Source organism: Choloepus didactylus, chromosome 4, assembly GCF_015220235.1.
Source record: "Choloepus didactylus isolate mChoDid1 chromosome 4, mChoDid1.pri, whole genome shotgun sequence".
Classification (NCBI taxonomy): domain Eukaryota; kingdom Metazoa; phylum Chordata; class Mammalia; order Pilosa; family Megalonychidae; genus Choloepus; species Choloepus didactylus.
Window position 1 is genome coordinate 128,957,797 of NC_051310.1, and position 25,598 is coordinate 128,983,394.

Here is a 25,598-nt window from a genome sequence, read left to right on the forward strand (position 1 = left end):
GACCTGCTGAAGATCTATTTATTCATTGTGATTGATGCACAGATAAAAAACTTAATGTACAGTAACAGAAGTTGGTTGTTAGTTAATCACATCCTAGTCTTTCAGCACTTCCAGAAGCAGATGACTTCAGTTTTCCCATGCCTCAGCTTCTAGCACTTTTGTAGTTTTAATACTATGACATCAATGATGCATTACATCCAGAATCAGTTAAAAAGACTGTGTCAATTTCCTTTTCTCTTAGTTCATCACTTTTTCACTGTCTGTTGGTCCCAGGTTTACCTGAATGATTACCTTTTGACCTTTTCTGCTATTGCTCGTTGGGCTCTTTTGTCCCTGTGTTTTGTGGGCTGGTTGGGAGTAGGAGCTTGGGAAGGGTGTGTCACTGTGGGAAGGTTGAGTCACCAGGATGCCTCTGGGGATGATTCCTTCCACAGCCACAGGAAGGCCTCCCAGTGCCACACCCACCATACCTGGTGGGCATCTATATGTAGCAATATTGAGCTTTAAATGAATTGCTTGCTTATCTATTACTGACCAAGTTGTTGTTAAAGCGAATTCCTTGTACACACAGTTTCTTAAGCTTTCTGGAATGCAACATGTGATTGGCGGATCTCAGTAGCAGCTGCCTCCCTCATCCCTAGTGACACTTGCTTACTATACTAACCCATGTGGATTGTACAGATTAGATTCGGCTCATCTTTCGGTGGGCCCTGAGCAAAGCAGCTCCCCCAAACGGCTCCAACTGGCGCACATCAAGGGTCGCTGATCAGATCCTTTCTTCCTTCAGGGCTTGGACTAAGGCTTTCTTGTTCACCAGTCTACTGCAGGCCGCATTCACTGGGAATGCCCCTTGCCTCATCTGCTTGACAGTAAAGTCATTGATGAGGTGGTGGTTATGTTCGTTGAGATTACACCACAAGGAGATGCAAGTCACTCTGATACAGCAAGTCCTGCAGTGTGTAGATCCTCTACATGCCCCGGGACCTCTCTATGTCATCCTGCAAATAGGGGTCTGTGCTTGTCTGGATGTATTATGTCCCCCAAAACGCCATTATCTTTGATGCAGTCTTGTGTGGGCAGGAAACATATTGGTGTTGACTGGGTTGGAGACTTCACTGGATGTTTCTGTGGAGAAGTAGTCACTCAACTGTGGGCGAGATCATTCATTGGATAATTTTCATGGAGGTGTGGCCCCGCCCACTCAGTTGTGGGCCTTGATTAGTTACTGGAGCACTATATAAGCTCAGAAGGAGAAGTGCAGCTTGCTACAGCCCAAGAGGGACACTTTCGGGAATGCACAGAATCTGAGAGAGTAGCTGCAGATGAGAGACAGTTGAAGATGGCCCTTGAAGGCAGACTCTTGCTCCAGAGAACTAAGAGAGGACAAATGCCCCAGAGCAACTAAGAGTGACATTTTTGAGGAGCGCAGCCCTAGAGAAGGTACGTCCTGGGAGAAAGCCATTTTGGAACCAGAACTCCAGAAGCAGTCACCAGGCCACATGCCTTCCCAGCTAACAGAGGTTTTCCGGACACCATTGGCCATCCCTCCAGTGAAGGGCACCCCAATTGTTGATGACTTGCCTGGAAACTTATATTATGTCCTTAAGGACTCGTAACTTTGAACCAAATAACCCCCCTTTATAAAAGCGATCCATTTCTGGTGTTTTGCATTCCGGCAGCATTAGCAAATTAGAACAGGTCTCATAAAACAGGATGCTGAATCCAAAGGCCTTGACTCGAACAGCAACTGCCTGGCTCTGTGTGACCCAAGGCAGTGAGGCCCCACAATCTCCCCATGGATGTGGGCTGCACCTAGACACCTTGTGGATCTGTCTATGCTCTGGACTCAGGCACCTTCCGAGGTGCCTGGTACAAGCCATGTTATTCTGCCAGTCCAGGTTGAGGATGTGGCAGATGATGGACTCGGCAGTCTCTTCCACTGCTGCTGAATTTCTCCATTGGATTATTTGTCTTTTTCTACTCGTGTAGGAATTAACTCTTTTAAATATTTCTGATATTAATTTTTGGTTAGTTGCTATATGTTACAAATAAAACATTCTTTGCTATCAGTATTTATGCAATTTCTTAGTTCAGATACCCCAGAGTTCAAATAATGAGGGACTACCTAGTTTTCATAATCTGTTTGGTTCTGATTTTCACAAAAAATTAGCTAGAGTTTGGATAAGGAGGGATAACAACACAATCAAATATTTTTGATTTCCTGGGGTCACCTGTATCTTTCTCTCAGTTACTAACTTGTCTTTGTGTTTTCTTTAAGGTATCAGTTTTTGTTAACAGAAGTTTTTAATTTTAATGTTTGCAATACTTATGAGTCTTTTCTTTTATGGATAATGCTTTTTGATTGTCTTACTGAAGAAGTCCTTTCTTTACTGTGAGGTCATAACAATATTGTTCTACATATTCTTGTAGAAGTTTGTTTCACCTTTCATTTTTTGGTCATAAAGTTATTCTTTGATATATTCTAAAATTTTTAAATTTCACCATTCACATTTAAGTCTAATCCATCTGGAATTAAATTTTGTGCATGGTAAGAAGTGGTCCTTCCATGTGTATAACCAATTGTCCTAAGCATCATGTCGTTGCACAGACCAATCCCCAGTGGGTCTGCAGTGCCACTTTTGCTGAAGATGAAGTTGGCACACACTTGTGGTTCTATTCTGGGTTGCCACTATTCTTATCCATCGATCTTCCTAGTATCAGTAACCCCTGTGCTAACTATTAGGGCTTCACAATCATTCTTGGTATCTAGGAGGGTAGTTTCCCTTTCTTTATTTTTCAGAGTACCTTTGAAGATCCTTTGCTCTTCTGTTAGAATTAGCTTGTCATGTTTATTGAACATGTCATGTTCCCTTGCCAGTTCCCTTGTTATGTTATGGTTTGTTTGAAATGTTTTTTTATTTGTATGTTTTAAATTTTTTTTATATAGTTAATTTAAAAAAAAAAGAGTTAATTAAAAAAAAATCACTGAAAACAATATTGCAGAGCCCCCTTGAGGAGCTGGTGGAGAATTCAGGGGTGTTGGGCTCCCCCACCTTGATGGTTGCTGATGTGCTCACAGACATAGGGGACTGGTGGTTTGATGGGTTGAGCCCTCTACCATGGGGCTTGCCCTTGGGAAGACTGTTGCTGCAAAGGAGAGGCCAGGCCTCCCTATAATTGTGCCTAAGAGCCTCCTCCCCGAATGCCCTCTTTGTTGCTCAGATGTAGCCCTCTCTCTCTAGCTAAGCCAACTTGGCAGGTGGATTGAATCACTGCCCTCCCCCCTACGTGGGATCTGACACCCAGAAGAGTGAATCTCCCTGGCAACGTGGAATATGACTCCTGGGGAGGAATCTAGACCCGGCATTGTGGGATGGAGAACATCTCCTTGACCAAAAGAGGAATGTGAAAGGAAATGAAATAAGTTTCAGTGGCTGAGAGATTCCAAAAGGAGCCAAGAGGTTACTCTGGTGGGCACTCTTATGCACAATTTAGACAACCCTTTTTTCGGTTCTAGTGAATTGGAATAGCTAGCAGTAAATACCTGAAACTATCAAACTACAACCCAGAACCCATGAATCTTGAAGACAATTGTATAAAAATGTAGCTTATGAGGGATGACAATGTGATTGGGAAAGCCATATGGACCACACTCCCCTTTGTCCAGTTTATGGAGGAATGAGTAGAAAAATGGGGGCAAAAAAAAAAAAAAGCACCCAGTGTTCTTTTTTACTTTAATTGTTCTTTTTCACTTTAATTTTTATTCTTATTATTTTTGTGTGTGTGGTAATGAAATTGTTCAAAAATTAATTTTGGTGATGAATGCACAACTATATAATTGTGCTGTAAACAACTGAATATACGCTTTGTATGACTGCATCGTATGTGATTATATCTCAGTAAAAATGAATTAAAAAAAAAAAGAAAATACATATTGGGATGAATTGCTGTTGCATGGAATCCACAGAGCAATTTGGAGAATACTGACATTTTTTATGAAATTGAATCTTCCCATCTCTGAACATGACATAGCTTTGTAATTTATTTGTCTTCTTTAATGTCTTTTAATAAAGTTATTTTTTTTTCTCTGTAAAGGACTTGTTCATCCTTTATTAGCTTCATTCCTTCGTTCTATCTATTTTCTCATTTAATCCACTAATGTTCTATCATTAAAGCACCCTTGAATTTCTGAGGTAAATCCATCTTGTTCATGATGGATTGAGTTTGTATACCTTTTGGATTTGGCTTAATATTTTGCATAAGATTCTTGTATCCGTATACATGATGAGATTATTCCATAATTTTCATTTCTCATACCTTGTTACCTGGTTTTGGCTTTGTGGGTGTATTAGTTAGGGTTCTCTAGGGAAACAGAATCAATGAGAGATATCTATGAATATAAAATTTAGAAAAGTGTCTCATACTACTGTGGGTATGCATGAGTCCAAATTCTGTAGGGCAGGCAGCAAACTGGCAACTCCAATGAAGATGTTCAATGAACTCCTCAGGAAATGAACTGGGATCTTCAATGAACGTGTTTGATGAACTCCTCAGGAAACAAACTGGCAACTTTGATGAACTCCTCAGGAAACGCTTTGCTGAGCAGCCAAAGAAGAAGTGAAGGTCCTCTATCTGCCTCACTTAAAAGTCTTCAACTGATTGATTGGATTAAATCCAGCCAACTGCATTCTCTCACTGTGGAAGACACACCCTTCATTGAAGTCATCAGTCACAGCTGCAGCCAATTGACTGATGATTTAATAAACCAGCCTGTTGGTTTATTAACCAGCCACAAACATCCTCATAGCAATGGTTAGGCCAGTGCTTGCTTGACCAGACAGCTGGGTACCATCACCTGGCCAAGTTGACATATGAACCTAACCATCACAGTGGCTGTACCATGGTATGTATACATGGGGTTTGATGTATGGTTATTCCATGGACTGAGCTCGGGATTGTTCCCTGTATTTCTGTTTTCTGAAAGAGTTTATGTAAGATTGAATTTATTTGTTCCTTAAAAGTTTGACAGAATCCAAAATATATAAAGAACTCCTACAACTCAGCAACAGAAAGACAAATAAACCAATTAAAAATGGGCAAAAGACTTGAATAGACATTTCTCCAAAGAGGATATACAAATGACCAATAAGCACACTAAAAGATGCTCAACATCATTAGTCATCAGGGAAATGCAAATCAAAACCACAATGAGAAACTACTTCACACCCACTAGAATGGCTGTTATTTTAAAAATGGAAAATAACAAGTGTTGTTAAAGATGTAGAGGAATTGGACCCCTTATGCATTCCTGGTGGGAATGCAAAGTTGTACAGCCACTGTGGACAAAAAATTAAACAGAATTACCATATGACCCAGCAATTGCACTCTTAGATATATACCCCAAAGAATTGAAAGCAGGGACTTGAATAGATCCTTGTAAATCAATGTTTATTATAGAGAATTATGCATAAAAGTCAAAGGGTGCAATTAACCCAAGTGTCCAACATTGAAAGAATGGATAAACAAAATGTGGTATATCTGTAAGAAGAAAACCATTCAGCCATAAAAAGGGATGAAGTTTTCATCCATGCTGCAACATGGATGAACCTCGAAAGTGTAATGGTAAGTGAAAGGAAAATATTGCATGATTCCACTTCTATGAAATATCTAGAATAAGCAAATTCTTAGAGACAGAAAGTAGATTGGAGATTACCAGGGGCTGGGGGGAGAGGTAATAGGGAGTTATTGCTTAATGGGTACAGAATGTCTATTTGGGGTGATGAAGAAGTTTTGGTAATGGGTAACAATGATGGTACTACTATATTGTAATTGTAACTGATGCCACTGAGTTTTATACTTAAAAATGGCTAAAATGGCAAATTTTATGGTGTGTGTATATATGTATGTATGTATGTTTATATATATTCAAAATTTTAAAAATAAATTTTAAGAAAGCTCTTTCCCTTATACACACATGTACACATATTGATAGACTCTTCCTGTAAGATCTGATCCTGATACTCTCTCAGCAGCAAGATTTTAACTCTAGTAGTGATTCAAATTCTTTAATGGTTTAGAACTATTCAGGTTTTCTATGTCTTCATCCATTAGTTTAGGCAAGTTGCTTATGGCTCTAGCTTTCAAGTACCTCTTTTTGCTTAAGGCTGTCTCTTTTTGTAGAATGTAAATCTAAATTGTAGATATTTGTAGTAAGTGCACCCCAGGTTACCAGAACCAGAACTCCAGATGTGTATGTCATGATTCTTCAAAGTGGTTGCACCAATTTTTGCTGCCACTAACAGCATGTTTGAGTTCAACGATCTCACCGGTACAAGTATTGTTACAATCTTTAATTTTTGCTAATCTCATGCATTTGAAATTGTAGTTTCAAGTTGAATTTCTTTGTTTACTGCTAAAGTTGACATATTTTCATAGGTTTTTGCCATTTGTGTTTTCTCTTCTGTAAATTGCCTGTTCATATCTTTTGAATGTTTTTCTAGTGGGTTGTTCGTATTCTTTTAATAATTTGTAGACATTTTAATATATTATGGATAGTAATATTTTTGGTTAAATTCAATACAAATATCTTCTGAAAATTTATGGCTTGTCTATTCAGACTTTTTACGGGGTCTTTTGATGCACACGTTTTAATGTTAGTATATTGGAATTTATTAGCCTTTTTTTCTGTATTGTTTGCATTTTTTTTTTATTGTTTTAGTTTCCTAGGCTGTTCAAAGCAGATACCATGAAATGAGTTTGCTTAAGCAATAGGGATTTATTAGCTTACAGTTTTGAGGCCAAGCGAAGGTCCAAATCAAGGTATCATCAAGGTGATGCTTTCTTCCTGAAGACCAGCTGCTGGCAATCTTGGCTCTTCTGCCACATGGCAAGGCACGTAGAGGGCTCTGCTGGTCTCTCCCTTCTCTTCTGGGTTTCGTTGCTTTCAGCTTCTTGCTTATGTAGCTTTTTCTTTCTCTCTCTGTATTCATTCCATTTATAAAGGACTCCAGTAATAAGGATTAAGACCCATTCTGAATGAGGTGGGTCACACCTTAACTGAAGTAGCTTCCTCAGAAGGTCCTAATTACAATGGGTTCACACCCACAGGAATGGATTGAATTTAAGAACATGTTTTTCTGGGGGTACATATAGCTTCAAACCAAAGTAGGTATTTTAAGAAATCCTTTGCTATTCTGAGATTACACAGATCCTGTTCTAAAAGTATTAATGTTTGCTTTTCACAGCTATGTTTTTAAATGATCTATAATTGATTTTGGTGTGTAGTTTAAGACATGGATCTAATGTCATCTTTTTTCATATGGGTGTAATTAATTGTGCCAATAACATTTATTGAATATGTAATTTATTATTATTATAAATCTCAAAGGCTATGAGATAGGTCCCCCTTCCTCATTCTTCTTCTTCAGGAATATGTTGGCTCTCGTTAGCCCTTTGTCTTTCATATGAATTTTAGGATAAACCTGTTTTGATCTTAAAAGAATCCTATAGGGATTTTGATTGGAATTTCAGTGGATTTATGTAATAGTTTGGAAGGGAAATTATATTTTCATAATGTTGCATATTTTCAGCCACAATGGTATAGCTCTTCTTTTATTTACATCTATGTCCTTCAGTAAAGTTTCATAGGCACACTTCAAATTTATTCCTAAGTGTTCTTGTTTTTTTATCTGGAATGGCATCTTTTTCACAATTATATTTTATGATTGATAAACAATTGGTATTTGCATATTGATCTTGTATCTTATAACTGTGATGAGCTCTTAGTAGTTTGAACATTTCCAGAGTAGACATTGTGTGTTACCAGTAAACATTTTAGTATTGTCTATTGTCTATAAATGATAGTTTTGCTTACTCCTTTCCAATCTTGATTTCTCTATCTCCCCCCCCCCCCCGCCTTATTGCTTGGACCTACAGAACCACGTTAAATAGATCCTATAAGAGAAGGCTTCCTTTTCTTATTCTTGACCACAAAGGAAATGTTTCTAATATTTCACCATAAATTATGAAGTTTGCTCTCTGTTGTATGTAAATAACATAAAAATATTTGAAGTTCTGGTTCAAGAAGGAAAAAATTCAGAGTAACAAGTTGTAGCTATTAACTTTTATTCTTTGAAGTAGGGAGAAATAGATATAAAATTCACAAGATACCCAGATATCTGCAGTCAGGTATCTAGGGAAAAACAATTCACAAAGGATCCTAACTATAAAATGTCATGTAAGTATTAATTCAAACTGATTAATTTCTAGGATCTAGAGGAAACTCTGGTGAAGGTCCCAAAAAGGAGGAATCATGGAGAAAATTCTGAGATTTGTGAGATTTAGTCCAGAATATTTTACAACTGTTTTGGAGGTGTTGGATAGCCCAGAATTTCTTATGGCTGGGGAAACTGAAAATAACTAGGGATAACTTGTAAATTAGCCTTAATAAAAGGGAAGTAGGATGGCTTTGAAATCTCTCTATATTTTTGGTCATAACTTTCCCTCTGTACTTTTACAGAGGCCTAGTTATTTTGTAAAGTAATTAACTGATTATCACATCATCTCATGTCTTGGCTCATTTTCTGCCCCTCACTCTTGGTACTTAATGTCCTGTCTTTTGGTAATCTCTGACTTTTCAAAGTTATCTTCCTTGCTCCTTATTTAGGTATGTCTTTCCCTTTTAATTTAGCATTTCCCAAACTGTAGAAATTCTGAGGAAAAAAATGGGTTCTATGGTGAAATTAGTTCGGGAAATACAGTGTCTAGCAAAATCCAATGGTTTATTTTCCTGCAGGACTTTTAGAGCCTTCAGTATTCTAATGTGCATTGCAAATCTCCAAAAGGGAAATGTAGTTTGCAGTTATTTTCCAATTAAGTGACTATGGAACCCCTTCTAATGAATGTCTGATAACACTTCATGTAACTCAGTTCTTTAATCTTCAAATAAAAACTTCTAGTCTTTGCTTAGTGGAAAACGCATTATATGCTGTCTCACTACCAGACCGTAAACTACTTGAGGGCAAATTATCCCTTTCATTGGGTGTCACTATTACCCATTATTGTGCATGACATGTAGAAAGATATCAACAATATATATGGCATTGAATTGAATATGATTCTGGCTTTATTGAGGTGTATGAATATCTGATAAAGTTAACTTGCAGAGAGAACTCTCTTAAAGTATCTAGAATCTTTTGCTTTCTGGAAGGATTACCTGATCTTATCTATATATTGAGACTCTGGGTTCTGCCTCTCTCTCTCTCTCTCTCTCTCTCTCTCTCTCTCTGTCTCTCTCTCTCTCTCTCTCTCTCTTTATAATTAAATTTGGTTTCGTTGAGATATAGTCACATACCATAAAATCATCCATGGTGTAAATCAACTGTTCATAGTACCATCATATAGTTGTACATTCATCACCCCAATCTATTTTTGAACATTTTCCTTACACCAGAAAGAATGAAAAATAAAAGTAAAAAAGAACACCCAAATCATCCCCCCCCATCCCACCCTATTTTTCATTTAGTTTTTGTCCCCATTTTTCTACTCATCCATCCATACACTGGATAAAGGGAGTGTGATCCACAAGGTTTTCACAATCACACTATCATCCCTTGTAAGCTATATTGTTATACAATCATCTTCAAGTGTCAAGGCTAGTGGGTTGGATTTTGATAGTTTCAGGTATTTACTTCTAGCTCTTCCAATACATTAAAACCTAAAAAGTGTTATCTATATAGTGCATAAGGGTGTCCACCAGAGTGACCTCTCGACTCCATTTGAAATCTCTCAGGCACTGAAGCTTTATTTTGTTTCATTTCACATCCCCCTTTTGGTCAAGAAGACGTTCTCAAACCCATGTTGTTGGGTCCAGATTCATTCCCAGGAGTCATATCCTGTGTTGTCAGGGGATTTACACCCTTGGGAGTCAGGTCCCACATAGCAGGGAGGACGGTGAGTTTACCTGCTGAGTTGTCTGACTCTCTCTTGGGTCCTGGAATGGGCACACTGGATATAACCCAAGGGTTCATGCATGGCAGACAATCTAATTTAGCCTTCAGGGTGTTTTTATTACACCTCAATTCAACTATTTCTTATTGAATACATTTTTTTTTTTTTAATTTGAGGTGCTGAGCTAGGCACTGCTGGAGCTGAAAAGATGAGTAAGTCCTAGTTATGCCTCCCAGGACCATAAATCTGGTAGAGAGGATAAGACAACTACATAAATGACTCAAACACAAAACACAGTAAAAATGCTGAACAAGAGAAGACGTACAATGACCCTCAGGGGTCAAAGGAGAAACCATAATTGGGTAGGGGAGGAAGGAGGACAGGTGAGGAAGAATTAGGAAAGACCTCATGTAGAATTATCATTTGAGACGGAGCTTAAGGATTTTAAGAACTCAGAGGGCATTGGAAGAGTGGTGTTACAGGTAGAGGGTATAGCATATGCAAGGCATGAGTTTAGGAACAAGGAGGCAAATTGAAATGGCTCTATTTGGCAGAAGCATATGGAATGTAAAGGGTGAGTAACAGATGATAGGATATGACCAGAGCATGAAAAATAAAAATAGGAACAGCTAGAATGCCAGTGTAACTTTATATTAATGCTGCTGTCCATAGGGAGACATTGAAGGTTTTGTGCGTGTGGGAGGGTGATGCTGAGGCCTCTCCTCTCATATCCTTTGTGTTTCCTCAGCTCTAGTTTCTTTGCCTCTGTCTAGCACAGCAACATACCCAAATTTCAACCAGTGATTCAAAAGTCCACTCTCCGGATTGCCTATGGGTCCCCCTTCTTGGAGAGCTGTCCAAAGTACAAGGAGAAACAGGGCCATTAGGTTCTAGTAAATGTGTACTCACTCTGTAGAATACTAAATAAGTGTCAAGACTGTCTGAAGCCAAATGCCCAGGAGAAGAGGAGTTTAGATGAAAAGTACAGATGACAGGTCATGGGGGATTTAATGATAATACTTTGGAGTGTTATGGTTGCAGAGTGTCAAAGAAGAAACTATTAAGAAAAAAAAGATGGATGCAAAAAGCACATTACACGGCAGCCCGGAACTTCTTTAGTGCGCAAAGAAGAATAAAATCAAGAAAAAAAAAAAAGTGGAGGGTTAGTTTGAGGTCACCCAACAGGCCTTAGCAGCACTATCACCCTTGGTGTAATGTTGAAAGAACCGAACCCTCCAGAAGCTGTGTGTGTTTGACGATCATAATGTTTTCCGTGACGTGGACTTTGAGGTTATCAGGGTAATTGATGAGTGTGGGGGAGGGAAGTAACCCTTGGCATTGGGAGAGTTTGAAGGTCTGAGCAAGCAGGAGCCGCTGGGGAATCGATAAAGGGAGGTCGACTACGCTTTGCTTTTTGCTGCGGTTGGGGCAGAGCTGTGTGGCCAAGCCGCAGGCCCTGACTGCATGGCGCAGGGTTCCACCGGGGGCCCGGGACGCCTAAGGATGGGCCTCTCTTAGCAGCCTGCGGCATTAGCGCGCCCGTCTTACGGTCACCGGCGGGCCGAGTGGAGCAGGCGGCGGTCGGCCTGGCAGCCGCGGAAACTCGTTTCCTTCTGCCCCCTGCAGGTGCGCGTCTGCAGCAGGCGCCCGGGGAGGCAGGACCCAGAGGAGGGAGGTGCCCGCCATGTCGGGCCCCCGGCACCCCGCCTCGGCCTCCCGCCTGCTGCCATCGCGGTACCGCGGTCCGCAGCCCCTGTGAGGAGGAAGAGGCGGCGGCAGAGGCGGAGGAGGCACCGCCCCCTTGGCGAGCTTTCGGATCTGGCGGCCTCGGCAGGACCCATGGCGGATTCCTCGCCCGCGCTGTCCCTGCGGGAAGGTGCCCCCCGCGCGCCCCGGCCCTCGGCCCCGTCGCCACCGACGCGCTCGCGCTCCGGCTCGGAGTCCGAGGAGGCTGAGCTGTCCCTGAGCCTGGCCCGCACCAAGACCCGCTCCTACGGCAGCACGGCCAGCGTGCGGGCGCCGCTGAGCGCCGGCGTCATCGAGCGCCATGTGGAGCACCGGGTCCGCGCCGGCGACACGCTGCAGGGCATCGCGCTCAAGTACGGAGTCACGGTGAGCAGGGCGCGGCGCCGCGGCCGGGTCTGGTGGCGGCTGAGGGCGGGAGCGGGGAGGCAGCCATCCATGCCCTGGAAGGCGACTCGCCCCAAGCGTGTAACAGCAATGGTCGCCAAGCCTAGTCCTGCAGCCAGAGGGTAGGCTGCCAAGGCCCAGGCTCCCTCCCCAGGTAGAGTTGCCGGATGCCCTGCATACTCGGGCTAGATCTGTCGCGTGAGGAAGGCCAAAGAGGACCAAGGCTTTGGCACTACCGAGAGCCAGTCACCCGATTTTCACTCTTAATCACTACTATGTATTTACTCAAAGCCGAACTGAGGTGTGGACTTGAGCAGAGAATTTTCTTCTCTGTATAAGCAATCCTGTGATGAGTCAGGAAGGGTATAAATGTACCCTCTGGATGGTTCTGGTTCTATCCATTATGCTTCTTTATTTAGAAGTGAAATTACACCCTTGGGCTCACAGGCACCTGTGAATGTGACACCTGTCGCTAAGCAGCAGCCAAGAACTGTGGTCTAGGTGAGCTGGAGGACTGTGTTTATTATAAATTTATAAACCTGTGGGTCTTGGGCATATTGCGTTACACCTCTGGGAAGAACAGGGAAACACAGGGAACAAATTGTTTCATTAAAATCGCTTATAATTAACTCTGAGCTTTGTGATGGCCTTTTTACATTTGAATTCTGTATCAATTTTTGATGTTCTTTCCTGAGGCATCTTAGACAGCAATTGGAAGATGATCTTATCTGTATCTTGCTCTTTTAGTGAAACTCTTTCTGGCCCTTCAGACTAAATGACAGAGACTGAATAATCTATTTTGCACATTTGAGCAAATATGTTTACCTATCAGGTCCTTCTATCATTCAAACTTTTGAAAGTAGGGATCTTGCTGTGCAAGTGTGTACTAACGTCATCATGCCATAGGTAACCCCATTCGACCTTCTCAGGAACTCTCTAAATGTGAAGACAGACCTACAATTCTCGTATGTATTAATGGGTCCTAGTTCTGGTCAGAGCCAGAGGAAAGCAGAGTGGGGAAACATCAGTAAGCCACCTTCTGCTGAGTGCCTGCTGCATGCCAGGCATTGCATTTATCCTGATCTTATTTAATTTTATTTTTCCAGTAAGCCTAGGAGATAGGAGTTACTCTTTTTTACAGATGAGAAGATGGATGAGAGGTAAGGATATTTTACAACTATGATTTTTCATTGAGACGAACTTGAATCAGCACAGTGATAAAGCATTTGCTTTTCTCTAGACATAACTTCTGATTTCCACCCTTGTTTTTATCCTAATCTTATTGAAAGCTCTTCACTACCCTGGTTACTGAAGAAGCAAGGTCTCTTCTGTCTGGTCTCCATGCGTCTTACCTTCTAGGCCAGGGTAGCCACACCCAGGAATCCCACAGCATTCTCTTTGGGACCCACAACCCTCTGTGGTCTCACTAGACTTGCTTATAGCTCCTAAACATCTGCTCACTGCAGTTCTCCATCTTTGACCAAATGCTTTCTAATCCCTATTTTCTCTAATATAAATCATGTTACTCATACCTTCTTATCTTTTTCCTTTACAGTTAAGATATAAATCAGGTTTTTCATTACTTTTTATGGAGACTTGACATTAAGATAAGTTCAAGTATAATGGATTGGGAACTATAATCTACAGTCACAAATAATAACCTGTTACTCTAGGGTTTCTCAACTTCAGCACTAGGGACATTATGGGCCAGATAATCCTTTCTTGTGGGGAACTGTCTTGTGCATTGTAGGATGTTGTGCAGCATCTCTGGCCTCTACCTAGTAGATGCCAGTAGCACCCCCTATCCCCCAAGATGGGACAATCAAAATGTCTCCAGACATTGTCATATGTCCCTGGGGGGCAAAAGCACTTCTGGTTTATTACAAATATATTCTTTATGCTTTTGAACTATTGTTGAAATTTTTAGAGACTCAAGTGAAAGTGACAATGCTTAGCATTACAGCAAAGTGATATTCTTGCTTTAATTAATGTCAGCAAATATTAATTGGACTTATTCATTGTAAACTGATATTTTAGTTGAGAGCTAAAAAGGCAGAAAAGTTTGAACAGAAGTAAGTTGAGTGAGTTAGGTTTCTAATATTGACTGCAGAGAAGCTACAACATATTTACATTTTTGTTGAAAGGAGTAGGTGCTGAGATGTCAGGGGCTTAGAGAAGTGCAAAGGTCTTGAGGTGGGAGCATATATGACACAGTCCAGGAACACTGGGGATGGAGCTTAGTGAGCAAGGGGATATAGTTGGACCAGAACATGTAGGGCCTTGAAGGCCATTGTAAGGATATTGGCTTTTTCTGTGAGTTGGGAAGCATCGGAGGGATTTGAGCAGATGAGAGACATGGTGTGATTTATGCATTAAAAGGATGACTCTGACTGCTGTTTTGAAAATAGATTGTAGGAGGGTAAGTGCCAAGGCAAAGAGAACAGATAGGGTGGAGGCTTTTGCAGTAATACAGGTGAGAGATGAGAGCCACTTAGACCAATGCAGTTAGACGAGAAGGTGGATGATTTGCTGATGGACTATACATTTTCTGTTTATTTGCTCACTGCTGGGTTTGAATATCTCAAACCTAGAGATGGGTTCAGAGGTCCAGGAGGCTCCTCTATAGGAAGAACTTGGCCAGATCTGACACCTGATGACCTGATGGACCCCAGTTCTGCCAGTGACTTAAAAAAAAAATCTTTCTGACCCTTTCCCACAATCCCTTTTTTTTTTTTTTAGTATGTAATGACATATTAAGTCATTAATAAATGGCATTCATTTTTTTAAATCTATTGAGCCTGGTTTCTTTGAGGTCCTGTGCTAGATGCTGGGAATACAGATAATAATAATGTCTGCTTTTTATACATGGTGAGTTTATCAGCTATTGCTTTATACTAATCTGTAAGCTACTTGAGAAGCAAGGGAATTTGATCCATCTTTGCATCTTCTGTGCCTATCCTGGAGCTTGGTCATGGTGGATTCTCCATATATATGTGGACTTCATGGACAGGAAAGTATGAAATCACTGGGCCCTGGAGGCAAGCAGGCCCTGAAGATGGAGCCCCAGGTAGGGACTGAAGGAAGTGGTGCATCCTGCTTACACCTTAAACTGCAAAATGTGGTTTGAGGCTAGCTCTCAAACCTACAAAAAAATGCCTGCGTGACTACCCTTGCTGGTTGTTGGTGTTTGTTTCTTTATCTTCCACCAGCAACGAATTAAATACAGGTTGAGCTTTAGGCATCTCCACCACAGTAAGAGGCATTTGAGAAAGTGAGTTTGGGAAACTGAAACTATTTGGGCTGGGTCGAATTTAAATACAATTCAAATCTCAGGCGTAAACTTGCCTGGGCAGCAATTTCCCTGGTTGTGATTATTCACCACTGAAACATTAGGGCCCTTCCCTAACCCTGTATTCTAGATTTAGCTTTTGTTTCCCCCTTGATCCTAGCTCCTCCCAGTTGGATTCATGCCTCTGAAGGAAACTGGCCAGCACCAGGCAGCCACTGTGAACTTTTTGTTTGGAAACCCTGGAAAAAACATCCAGAGAACAGTAGAGAAACTGAAAGTGGGAAAGAAACAGCAAGGGGAACCTATTATTTGCATAAACTTCTTAGTCTCTTTGTGAACCCCAGGCAATCCATCTGTTCTCTCCGCTCTCCAGAGGCCACATGGCCCCATGCGCCTCGTCATTTCCTGTCTAATTTTATTCCCAGGGTCTTCTCTTCCTCCTCCTATTAGCTGCTAAGACAAGTCCTTTATTAACTTAACATTTCCCCTGACAAATGTAACCTTGCTGAGAAAAGATGAAATGATTGTCGTTTTAGGGGGAAAAAGGGTTGTGAGTTAGAAACTTAAGTGTATGTAAATCTTTAATGTTTGTAACTTTAGCCCCTGCTGCTGGTGGAAATTGTTGACCCTTGCTGTTCAAAGGGAAAAGAACTGTAAATAGGACCACCTCTAGTGAGAGATGTTGGAGTAGCCTTTAGTAATTTGGGTTTTTAACAGGCCCTTATGTATTCTTTTTTTTTTTTTTTTTTTTTTTTAAACTTTATGTAGGTATAATTTACACACCACAAAATTCACCTAAGTGTATGATTCATTGACTTTTGGTAAATTTACAGAACTGCAACAATCTTCACAGTCCAATTGGAGAACATTTCCATCACCCAAAATGACCCTCATGCCCACTGCAGAAAGGAACCTCGTGTTCCTTTCTCCAGCCCCAGACAACCACAAATCCTCTTTCTAATCTATAGATTTGCCTTTTCTGGACATTTCCTATAAATAGAATCTCATGTATTCTTCCTAGGCAAAGTGTGGCAAAGAAAAAAAGTCCTTTTTCCATTTGCACATTTATTTCCACGAACACCTAGAATTTAACAGGAATCCGCTGAGGGTTATTCCAGCACTTGACAGAACATTTTGGAAGAAGCACTTATTTCATCTGTTTGCTTTTTGGTAGAATTATGGTAATAATAATCAAATGAGAGTCATATGTGTATATGAAAATGTTCTGAAGTGTTTTTGGAGAGTCTGGTCTTTTATAAGTAATGGAGAAGAAGGTAAAGAAGTCTTGAGTGTTGTAGTCACAGGCAGGTGGATCATTTTGGAAGGTGATTGGTCATACTCAGCAGCTGCTGAGGAGGCACTTTTTTTTTTTTCAAGTTTTTTGAATTCCCTCCAAAGTAAATTTATCCTTACAAAATGTATTTGCAAGGGAATAATTTCAAATCAGTTGTTTTTAAGTTATTGTTGGTACTTGTTTTACCTAATTTCACAATGGTGAGCCTTGTGGCCACCCTGTTAGCTTTTCCTGTACTTTTTCTGCAATCTGTTTCTTAGGGACCAGGCAGTAACTTTATGTTTCATTGAGTCATACTCTTGAATCCTGATTAGGAGAGACTTTTGAAATGAAAGCATTTGACTGCTATACTTACCACCCACCCCACCCCCCCATTCACCGCCCCCAAAACTCAGAGGGTCGTTTTGCATCACTTTGAAAAAGGTCATACTTTTTAGTCTCAACATTAATTGGGTGTTAGAAAATACTGATCAGAGGGCTGATGAGAAAGGTATAGAGTTTTCCAGCTCCTCCTCTAGTTGGATCATGACTTTTTTAGTATTATGTGAGATGAAAGTCCCAGAACATTGGGCCCATGTATGTTTAGATACAAGTATAAAAAAGTTCAGAGCAAAATAAAAAATCTTTTCACGGTTTTAGATTATCCACCACTTCTTGCCTGTGCTACTGCAATTACCCCCATAACTGGACTTCCTGTTTCCACTAATGCCTCATTCCTGCCAATCCATTTTTCTGTAGAGCTGCCAGAGTGATCTTTAACTGTTACCAGATCGCGTAACTGCCTTCCTTCTTCTTCCAGTGACTTCTCATCACTTTGCAGATAAAATCCAAATTCCTTACCTTGCATCCAATGCCCCCTTGGTCTGGAGCTTGCTCATCATGCCCTAAACTTCAGCCACAGGGTTTTTCTTGCTTTGGGGCATGTGCAGATGTTCTTTCTGGCTGGAATGATTTTTTTCTGGCTCTTTGCATGACTAGTTACATTCCTCACTTTACTGCTGGTAACAGATTTGAGAGCCTTCATAATTAGTCCAAGCCATTGCTTGTCAGGAACAAGCGAAGTTCAAATTCATTACCTTTTGATAAAAACCTTAAAGCTCACAGCTCAGGGCAGTGCAGCATATTAAGTTATTAAGCATAGTAAATTATTTCATCTTGACTTGCTTATATAAAATTTTCTTTATATATTCTTATTTTGGGAAAAACATTTTTTACTGGGAGAAAAATTCCCAACCCCTTCCTTCTCATTTGCTGAACACATGTCAGGATCTGCCCTTACCTTTGCTTTCTCACTTATAACCAGATTCAATAATAGTTGCTAACATTTCCAAGTGCTTCCTCTTTGCCGAACATTGTTCTAAACGCTTACATGAATTAATTCATTTAATCCTCGCAACAACCATATTGTGAGGTAGGTACTATTATTTTTCTTACTTTACAGAAAAGAAAACAGATAGTGAAGGGTTAGAAAGTGACAAAGCCAGGATTTGAACCCAGAAAGTGTAAATGTCTCCAGAACCCATCCTTATACCAAGCCACTACCTTATATTAAATTCATTTACCTAGTTGCGCCTTCAGACTCAAATCTGCCCTTGTCCTTAGAATGGTTCTTACCTGCTGAGTAACTGGGTCTGGATATCCTAGTGCCCTTGATGCTGGCATCCCAGGTGTCATCTTAGAGTCTATACCACGAGGCCCTCAAGGGTCGTCTTACACCTTAAATGCTCACCGGTGGTACTGAGATGAGTAAGACCCAGTCCTTGACTTTAGGAAGCTCAGAGACCAGTTAAAGAGGCAATTGTTTCAATGAATCCGTAGTAGAACACTACAAGAGCCAGGAAGAACCCTGCCCCAGACTTCCTATGGTGGCTGTACCCCAGCCTTTGACTCAGTCTTTTGTTTTGTGCTCCACATCACTCCCCCTTGCCTGGCTGTGATGGCCTGTCTTGTTGTGATGGATCAGAATTATCAGTCAGGGTCCCAGAAGATTACAGAAACCATGCTCAGAAAGGTACGGCCATGGAGAGCTTAATAAAGATACATTTGGCCAAGTATGAGAAGGGTCAAGGGAACAAAGGGGATGGCGAAGCACCCCGAGACCAGCAGCAGTGTGGAGCTTTTCCCCCTAGGCCTGAAGGGTCGAGAGATGGAGCCTTAGAGGAGGGTCTGACTGACAGGAACTGGCCACAGAGGATTGCAGCCACCAGGGTTACGTGAGATTGTTCTGCAGGAGCCTTCCCATGGAATACCAGCTGGAATTCAAAGGACAGAGGGACTTGGATAATGTACTTCTTAAGGGGTCAGCCCCCTGGCATTTCTAACAGGCTTAAGAGGAGTCACTTTTAGGTATATACACCATAGAATTGAAAGCAGGGACTCAGATATTTGCACACTGAGGTTCATAGTGGCATTATTCACAATTGCCAAAAGATAGAAGCAACCCAAGTGTCCATCCACAGAAGAATGGTAAAACAAAATGTGGTATATTCATACAATGGGATATTATTCAGGAGTAAAAAGGAATGAAGTTCTGACACATGTGACAACATGGATGAACCTTGAAGACATCATATTGAATGAAATAAGCCAGACACACAAAAGGACAAATATTGTATGATCTCACTGATATGAAATAATTAGAATAGTAAATTCATAGAGTCAGAAACTAGAATATAGGTTACTAGGGGCTGGGGTGGGGTAGGGAATGGGAGTTAATTCCTAATTGGGACAGAGTTTCTGTTTGAGGTGAGAGAAAAGTTTTGGTAATGGGTAGAGGTGATGGTAGTACAATATTGTGAATATAACTAACACCATCAAATTATATATCTGAATGTTTAATAAAAGGGGAAATTTTAGGTGTATATATGTTGCTAGAATAAAAATTTAAAAACAACCATAGGACTATACAACTAATGTAAACTGTGACTATAGTTAATACAATTATAATAATATTGCCCCATCATTTGTAATAAAGGTACCAACTAATGCAAAATGTTAAAAATGGGAGCAGGTATATGGGAACCCTATTTTCTGTATGCTCTTTCTGTAAACCTACAAGTTATCTAATAAAAATAAGTTAAAAAAAAAAAGAAAAAGAAAAAAAAAAGAAGGGTGGGGAATGGATTGGGGGGAGGTAGAGTGGGGGCAGAGGGAAGATGACCAACCTGCTGGACAACTTGCTACCCCTTTCTATTACTTCTTTGGGTTCATCTTTTATGGCTGTTCCTCTGAGCTGTTTTCTTCCTTCCTTCCTTCATCCTGAGCACTGAGCATGTATAAGAATTTTGTCAGACCCAGGGAGGCTGTGGAAATAACAGTTCTGGCCGTGAAGGAATTCACAGTCTCTTCTTTTGCCCCCAGCCCTGGCTTAGATCCTGGTGTTCCTGTCTGTTTCTGTCTTGCATTGTTGTCTTCATTATTCCCAGAGAGCAATTACTATTAGCACGGGCAGGCTCCTGCCAATAAGCATTTCAAAGGGCGCAGTATCTAAGAGGGCTCTTTCCATTACAAGTGACCAAAAACCCAACTCAAAGTGGCTTAAGCCAAAACAATAACAACAACAACAAAACCAAATGAAAACCTCAAAATGGAGTTTGGAACTTTGAAGCTTCAGGCTTTGATCCAGAGGCCCACAAGTTCTCCTCCAGGGTGGCCTTGTTTTCAGGTTCCGTGAGGGGGATGGTTGCCTTCAGCTCTAGGCCCATCTCTTTCCAGCAGAAAAAACAGAGGATCTTGTCTCCCAGACCCAGCAAAACTCTATCATGAGAGCCAGGGCACTGTGATGCTCCAAGAGAGCAGGGGTGAGTCATATGCTCCCCGCTGGAGCCAGGGGTGCTCAAGTACCATTAGAAGCTCATGCACTAACAGAGAGAAAGGAAGTGGATACTGGGTGGCAAAGACTAGGGATTCTAAGGGCAGAATAGAGGGCTTTTGTAGCCAAAGGACTAAAGAAAGCACCGGACACGTTCTGAGACATGAGCTTTTATTATAGGGCTTACCCACAGAGTGGGGAAAGTCTAGCCACGTTGCCCTGAAATCAGGACCTTCTCTGAATGGATTCAGGAGCTGCTCTGAATGGCAGTGTGTTCAGAGCACAACATGGAAATAGTCTACACTTTGGGGGACCGAATAAGATGGTTATACAGGCTCAACATTCCAATGGGTATGAGAGCATAAGGTGGGGAGCAGGGTCAGGCAACATAGGGAGGGGTTGATTGTAATCAGTGGGGGAGGAAGGGAGGATTATAGAGATAACAGTATCTCAGGGAGTCTCAGGGAGGAGGTGGTTTTGAGTATAGATTACATTTAGCACCTGATATTACAAGGAGAATAGGTCAAACCTTGACTGACCTAGGTAACGCAAGCTGCTGTGTGCAATCTTCAAGGCTCTTGGTGAATGCCCTGTGCCCGGGGTTCCCACAGAATATACCTGAATATGCTAACCATATTGGTTATTTAACCCTCCCCAAATGAAGCCTAAACTAGCACCAGAGATATTTGATAGCTTTTTAGATTTTAGTCTCCAAAATGCATCTGTGCATGTTCACATTCTCTCTTTCTGTCCCTCCTTCCCTCCTTTACCTTCTCTTCTTTAACTAGATGCCAAAATATAAAAGACCACCCCTCCTATCTCTTCTCTTTAATGTATTTTTAAAAAGGAAAAAAAAGGCTTTAAATGGGCTATGTTTGTATGGATTCAGTTTATAAAAAGAAAGCAGGAGGAACAGGGTCATTTATTTGACTTGTTTTTGCAGACTCTTTGAAGTAGAAATCTAATTTTTCTACTCAGAATCAATTTGGCATTAAAGGCTCCCCATAATTCATTCTCCTAGTCTTGCACTTTAAGCCAGACATTGTCTGAACTTCAGAGACAGACAGAATTGAGCTCAGGAGTCCCAGCTCAGACATTTAAGAAGCTGTATGACCTTGGACAAATCGATAACCCTGTTGTGCCTTAATTTCTTCGTTGGAAAATTGAGAGTAGTAGCTACTCTGCTAAGTACTTTCTTTCATATATATGCACACACATGTATATGCATATACATGTATACATATATGCATATATATTTGTATATACAAACACACACACTTATCGATGTGTATGTGTATTTGTATGTGTATAAATCTTAACAACCCTGTGAAGTGTAGGGAGGAAGCAGGCTCAATGAGATTAAATAATATACTCACGTTCATACAGTTCATGTTGGTGGAGCTGGGATTTGAACCAGGTCTGTGATTCCAAAGCCTGTGTGCTTAGCTATTGCACCAACTGCCCTTGGTTACATACTTCACAGGGTAGGATTGTGGTGAATGTTAGATGCTACAATGCATGTAAAGTGTCTAGCGTGGGGTCTGGCACATAATGGACATGAAACAATTTTTAGTTTTGCTTTTTCTCTCCTTTGCTTTTCCACTTATTTCAATTGTATTTGACTCCAGAAGCAGTCACTGATTTGCCTAATATCTTTCTAAATCCTGGGATGCAGAGATGATAAAAGAGTTCCCAGGCTAGTTGGGTGGAGAAGTTTGTAGATACATTATAATACAGCGTGAGGAACAAAAAAACAGACATTTCTCCAACAGGCTGGGAACTGGCATCGAGTCCCGGAGGCACTTACCAGCCTCATGGATCAGGCCTGCCACCTAACTCTCTGGAGTCTTCATGCGTAATATGATAATACCTAGATTAGAGAACTATTGTGAAGGTTAAATGTTAATCCATTCCCCCTTTCGCCCCCGCTTCCCTTCCTCATTTCTGATTTGGGGGCAGGGTCCATAGACTATGGGCAAGTTTGAAGTTATAAATCCTAGCTTCTTGATCTGCCAGTTGTAAGAAAGGGTTAAGTTTAGCTTTCACATAAAGGCAATGTGGAGTATGGAAAATGGAAACTAAACAAGACTGGCTCAAAGGGGCTCCATGGTTAAAGGGAAGGAGAGAGCCCCTGACGTAAGCCCAGAGTTGGTGCTAGCTGTAATCAAAGGCGGGAACTCTCAGCGGGAAATTTAAACTGGATGAGCTCTCTCGGATAGGCTGTACAATTTAAAATCCCAAAGGGGGACTAGTTAGCTCTCTCGGATAGGCTGTATCCTCTGGAGTATCCAGCCAATGGAGGAACAGGGGAGGGACTTGTGTCTTAGACTTAGGATATAAAATGTTGCTGTGTTCTATTGTTCAGCGTGCCAGCCACGTTTCTGGCTGTGTGTCTGTTCTTGCAAGATCGTGAATAAATTCTTTTTCCTCCACAATTGGGTGGGCGTTTTTAGGTATAATGCTTGTTTCTAACACCAGTTATATGATGATTCCATGTTACATAATATCTATCAGCTTTGCTTCTTTTATTTCTAAAGTGCAACTACAAATTCCCCTCCACAGAGTAGAAAGGTGAGACACTATGTACTCCCTACCCCCTACCCCTTTTCTTACTTGTCCCATTTCTAGCCATTCCTCAAGGTCAATCTGAAGTCAAAAGAATCAAAATCAGAACCTTACCTCTCTGTGAGGCCTTTCCTAAAGCCTGCAGCCCCAGCACACTATTCTTCCTAATTCTGGTTGTGCTGATTTTATGTCTGTAACACCTCCTGAATCCATTATGCTCACCAAACAGAATTTTAGGTACAAAGGAAGTACTCTGTAAGTAAAATAGCAGCAATAGTAGGTTTTTAAAAAATCAGATAATAGAAATGTTTAAAATAAGAATGGAATTTATTAAATAAGTGCTAAAAGTTCTGCAGTCTTGAACTTTGGAGATTTAAGGCTGCTGGTGTTGGTAAAAGCTTTCTTGTAGGGGAAATAATACAGTGGGAAAAAAACATTATTTTCCTTTTTTAAAATTGGGAAACGGAATTTCCTGTCTTGAAACATGTCTTGAAATAACTGGAGGCATCTGGGGAAGTGACCAAACCTGAATTAAGAATCTTGTATGCAGAGGAAGCATTGCATATATTTCACGTGTGAATATTTTTATTTCTGTGATGTATAATAAGCCCTATCCCTGGATTTAGTTATATGTAACTCAGTGTTTCCTTTTTGTATTTTAGATGGAGCAAATAAAAAGGGCAAATAAACTGTTTACCAATGACTGTATATTTCTGAAGAAAACTTTGAACATCCCAATTATATCAGAGAAGCCTTTGTTGTTTAATGGACTTAACTCAATCGATTCTCCAGAAAAGGAAACTGTCGATAGCAGTCTTTCTCTTGAAGAACAGCCAGTGGTGGCTGGGGAGGACCTGCCTCCTCCCAGTCCTCAGGAATCCTGCGTTCAGCCTATACAGCCCGAGGAGGTGTCAGCCAGAGATTTCCTGCAGAGACTAGACTTGCAGATAAAGTTATCAACACAGGCAGCCAAGAAACTAAAAGAAGAGAGCAGGTAAAAAAAAAAAAAAAAGACTGAATATTCTTAAAATGCTATTGTTTGGCCAAATATTTTTCCTTTCCTCCCTCTCTCCCCTCCCTGTCCTCTCCACTTGCCCTCTCTCTCTCTCTCTCTCTGTCTCTCTCTCTCTCTCTCGCTTTCAATATTGTATTTTAACTCTAGAAAGGCATTTTAATATATGAACTCTAAACAGAACTACTGCATTCTGCATAAGCCTTTATCTGTCTTAATGCTTTTGTCTGTTATTTGTTTAAAAAGTTGCTTGTTTGCTTTAATAGCATAATAGTCCAGCTAGCAATTCTGGATAGCAGGCAAATAGAAACACCTTCAAGGGAAGCAGGGCCTTAGAGAATACTTGTGAAATACCAATCCTTATAAAATTTGTCAAAGACATTGTCCATTGTTTGTTGCCTGGTATTTCCTACATAAGAGCTTACCTGAGCTTTGTGCATGGGTTTTTTTCTTTGTTGGTTTTGGTTCTAGCGCAAACTTTCTTCTCTCCTATCAATTTCCTTCTTCGTGATTTCAAGAATGACCCAATTTAGTATTTTGCCTTTTTTATCTGGCTACCAGGAAGCTCACAACTAAAATTGCTGCTCAGGCTCAACTACTATAATATATCTTACGGTTAATATATTTGTTTCCATCTCCTTTCCTTAAAGTCTTGATTTTTTATTTCTATTTTATTCATCTTATTTTATATATGTCCTTTATTGTAGGCACCTCAAATACTTTTGGGAAAGAGGTGTAATAAAATATATAAATATAATTAATTTATATTTTACTATAAATTTCTTATAATATATTTAAATATAACTAATATAAATATATAAAATACAATTCTTTATTCAAATAACTGAAAACACCAGCAAAATGGAGACAATAAGTTTTACCTTAATAAATATTTGCATTTCACACAACTTTCAAGGAATGCAAAATATTTATAAGTTCATATACTTCTGCCCTTCTTTGGCAAGTGAATCCTAGCTTGTATACTAAGTATACATACAAGTTTTCTGAATACAGTTTTAAAACAGTCATTCATGCAGTATTTCTTTTTTTCAGAGATGAAGAAAGTCCCTATGCAACTTCCCTCTATCACAGTTAGATGATTAAGAGGCATAACTCTAACTTGGATCTAGAAATGGTTGGATCATAAAAAAAAAAACCAACAACTGAAGATTCAAAAGGATGTCTTTTGGATTCCCAGACCATATATCTTAAAATCACAATTAGGTAGTTCCACCTACAGCAATTGCACTGAAATGTTTCACTTTCTCTGGCTTTCTATAATTTTAAGTCTTTTATTATGGCATGATAGCAAAATTGTATCCTAAAGCTCATCACTTTTGTAGGTGGTTGTGTTTTTAGACTAGCTTTTGTAAATACTGGTTAACATAAAGTGTCAAAGGCTATTTGCATATTCAAAATAAAAACAATGTTTATCTCCTGATGAATTCCTAATTATGTGACAAACATGATTGCTGTTTAAGTGATGCTGAAACTGCTGTGTGTTTATAATAACTTATGCGTGCTGTATGTATTACATTCAGAATATGTA

The 25,598-nt window shown here is 40.4% G+C and overlaps 1 protein-coding gene and 1 pseudogene across 1 annotated transcript; one reads left to right on the forward strand and one right to left on the reverse strand.

The window, feature by feature from the left end:
• Positions 1 to 287: 287 nt before the first annotated feature.
• LOC119532793 lies at positions 288 to 11,479 on the reverse strand (annotated as a pseudogene).
• Positions 11,314 to 25,284, forward strand: LYSMD2 (LysM domain containing 2). The gene is made up of 3 exons (XM_037835403.1): positions 11,314 to 12,060; positions 23,700 to 24,031; positions 25,103 to 25,284. The coding sequence occupies exons 1-3, from the start codon at positions 11,788 to 11,790 to the stop codon at positions 25,143 to 25,145; spliced, it is 648 nt and encodes a 215-aa protein (XP_037691331.1). The 5' UTR covers positions 11,314 to 11,787; the 3' UTR covers positions 25,146 to 25,284.
• The last annotated feature ends 314 nt before the right edge of the window (positions 25,285 to 25,598 follow it).

Coding starts and splice junctions, on each gene's coding strand:
- LYSMD2 (XM_037835403.1), top strand. CDS start 11,788: ATGGCGGATTCCTCGCCCGCGCTGTCCCTGCGGGAAGGTGCCCCCCGC. Junction 12,061..23,699: donor CGCTCAAGTACGGAGTCACG/GTGAGCAGGGCG, acceptor TTTGTATTTTAG/ATGGAGCAAATAAAAAGGGC. Junction 24,032..25,102: donor AAACTAAAAGAAGAGAGCAG/GTAAAAAAAAAA, acceptor TCTTTTTTTCAG/AGATGAAGAAAGTCCCTATG.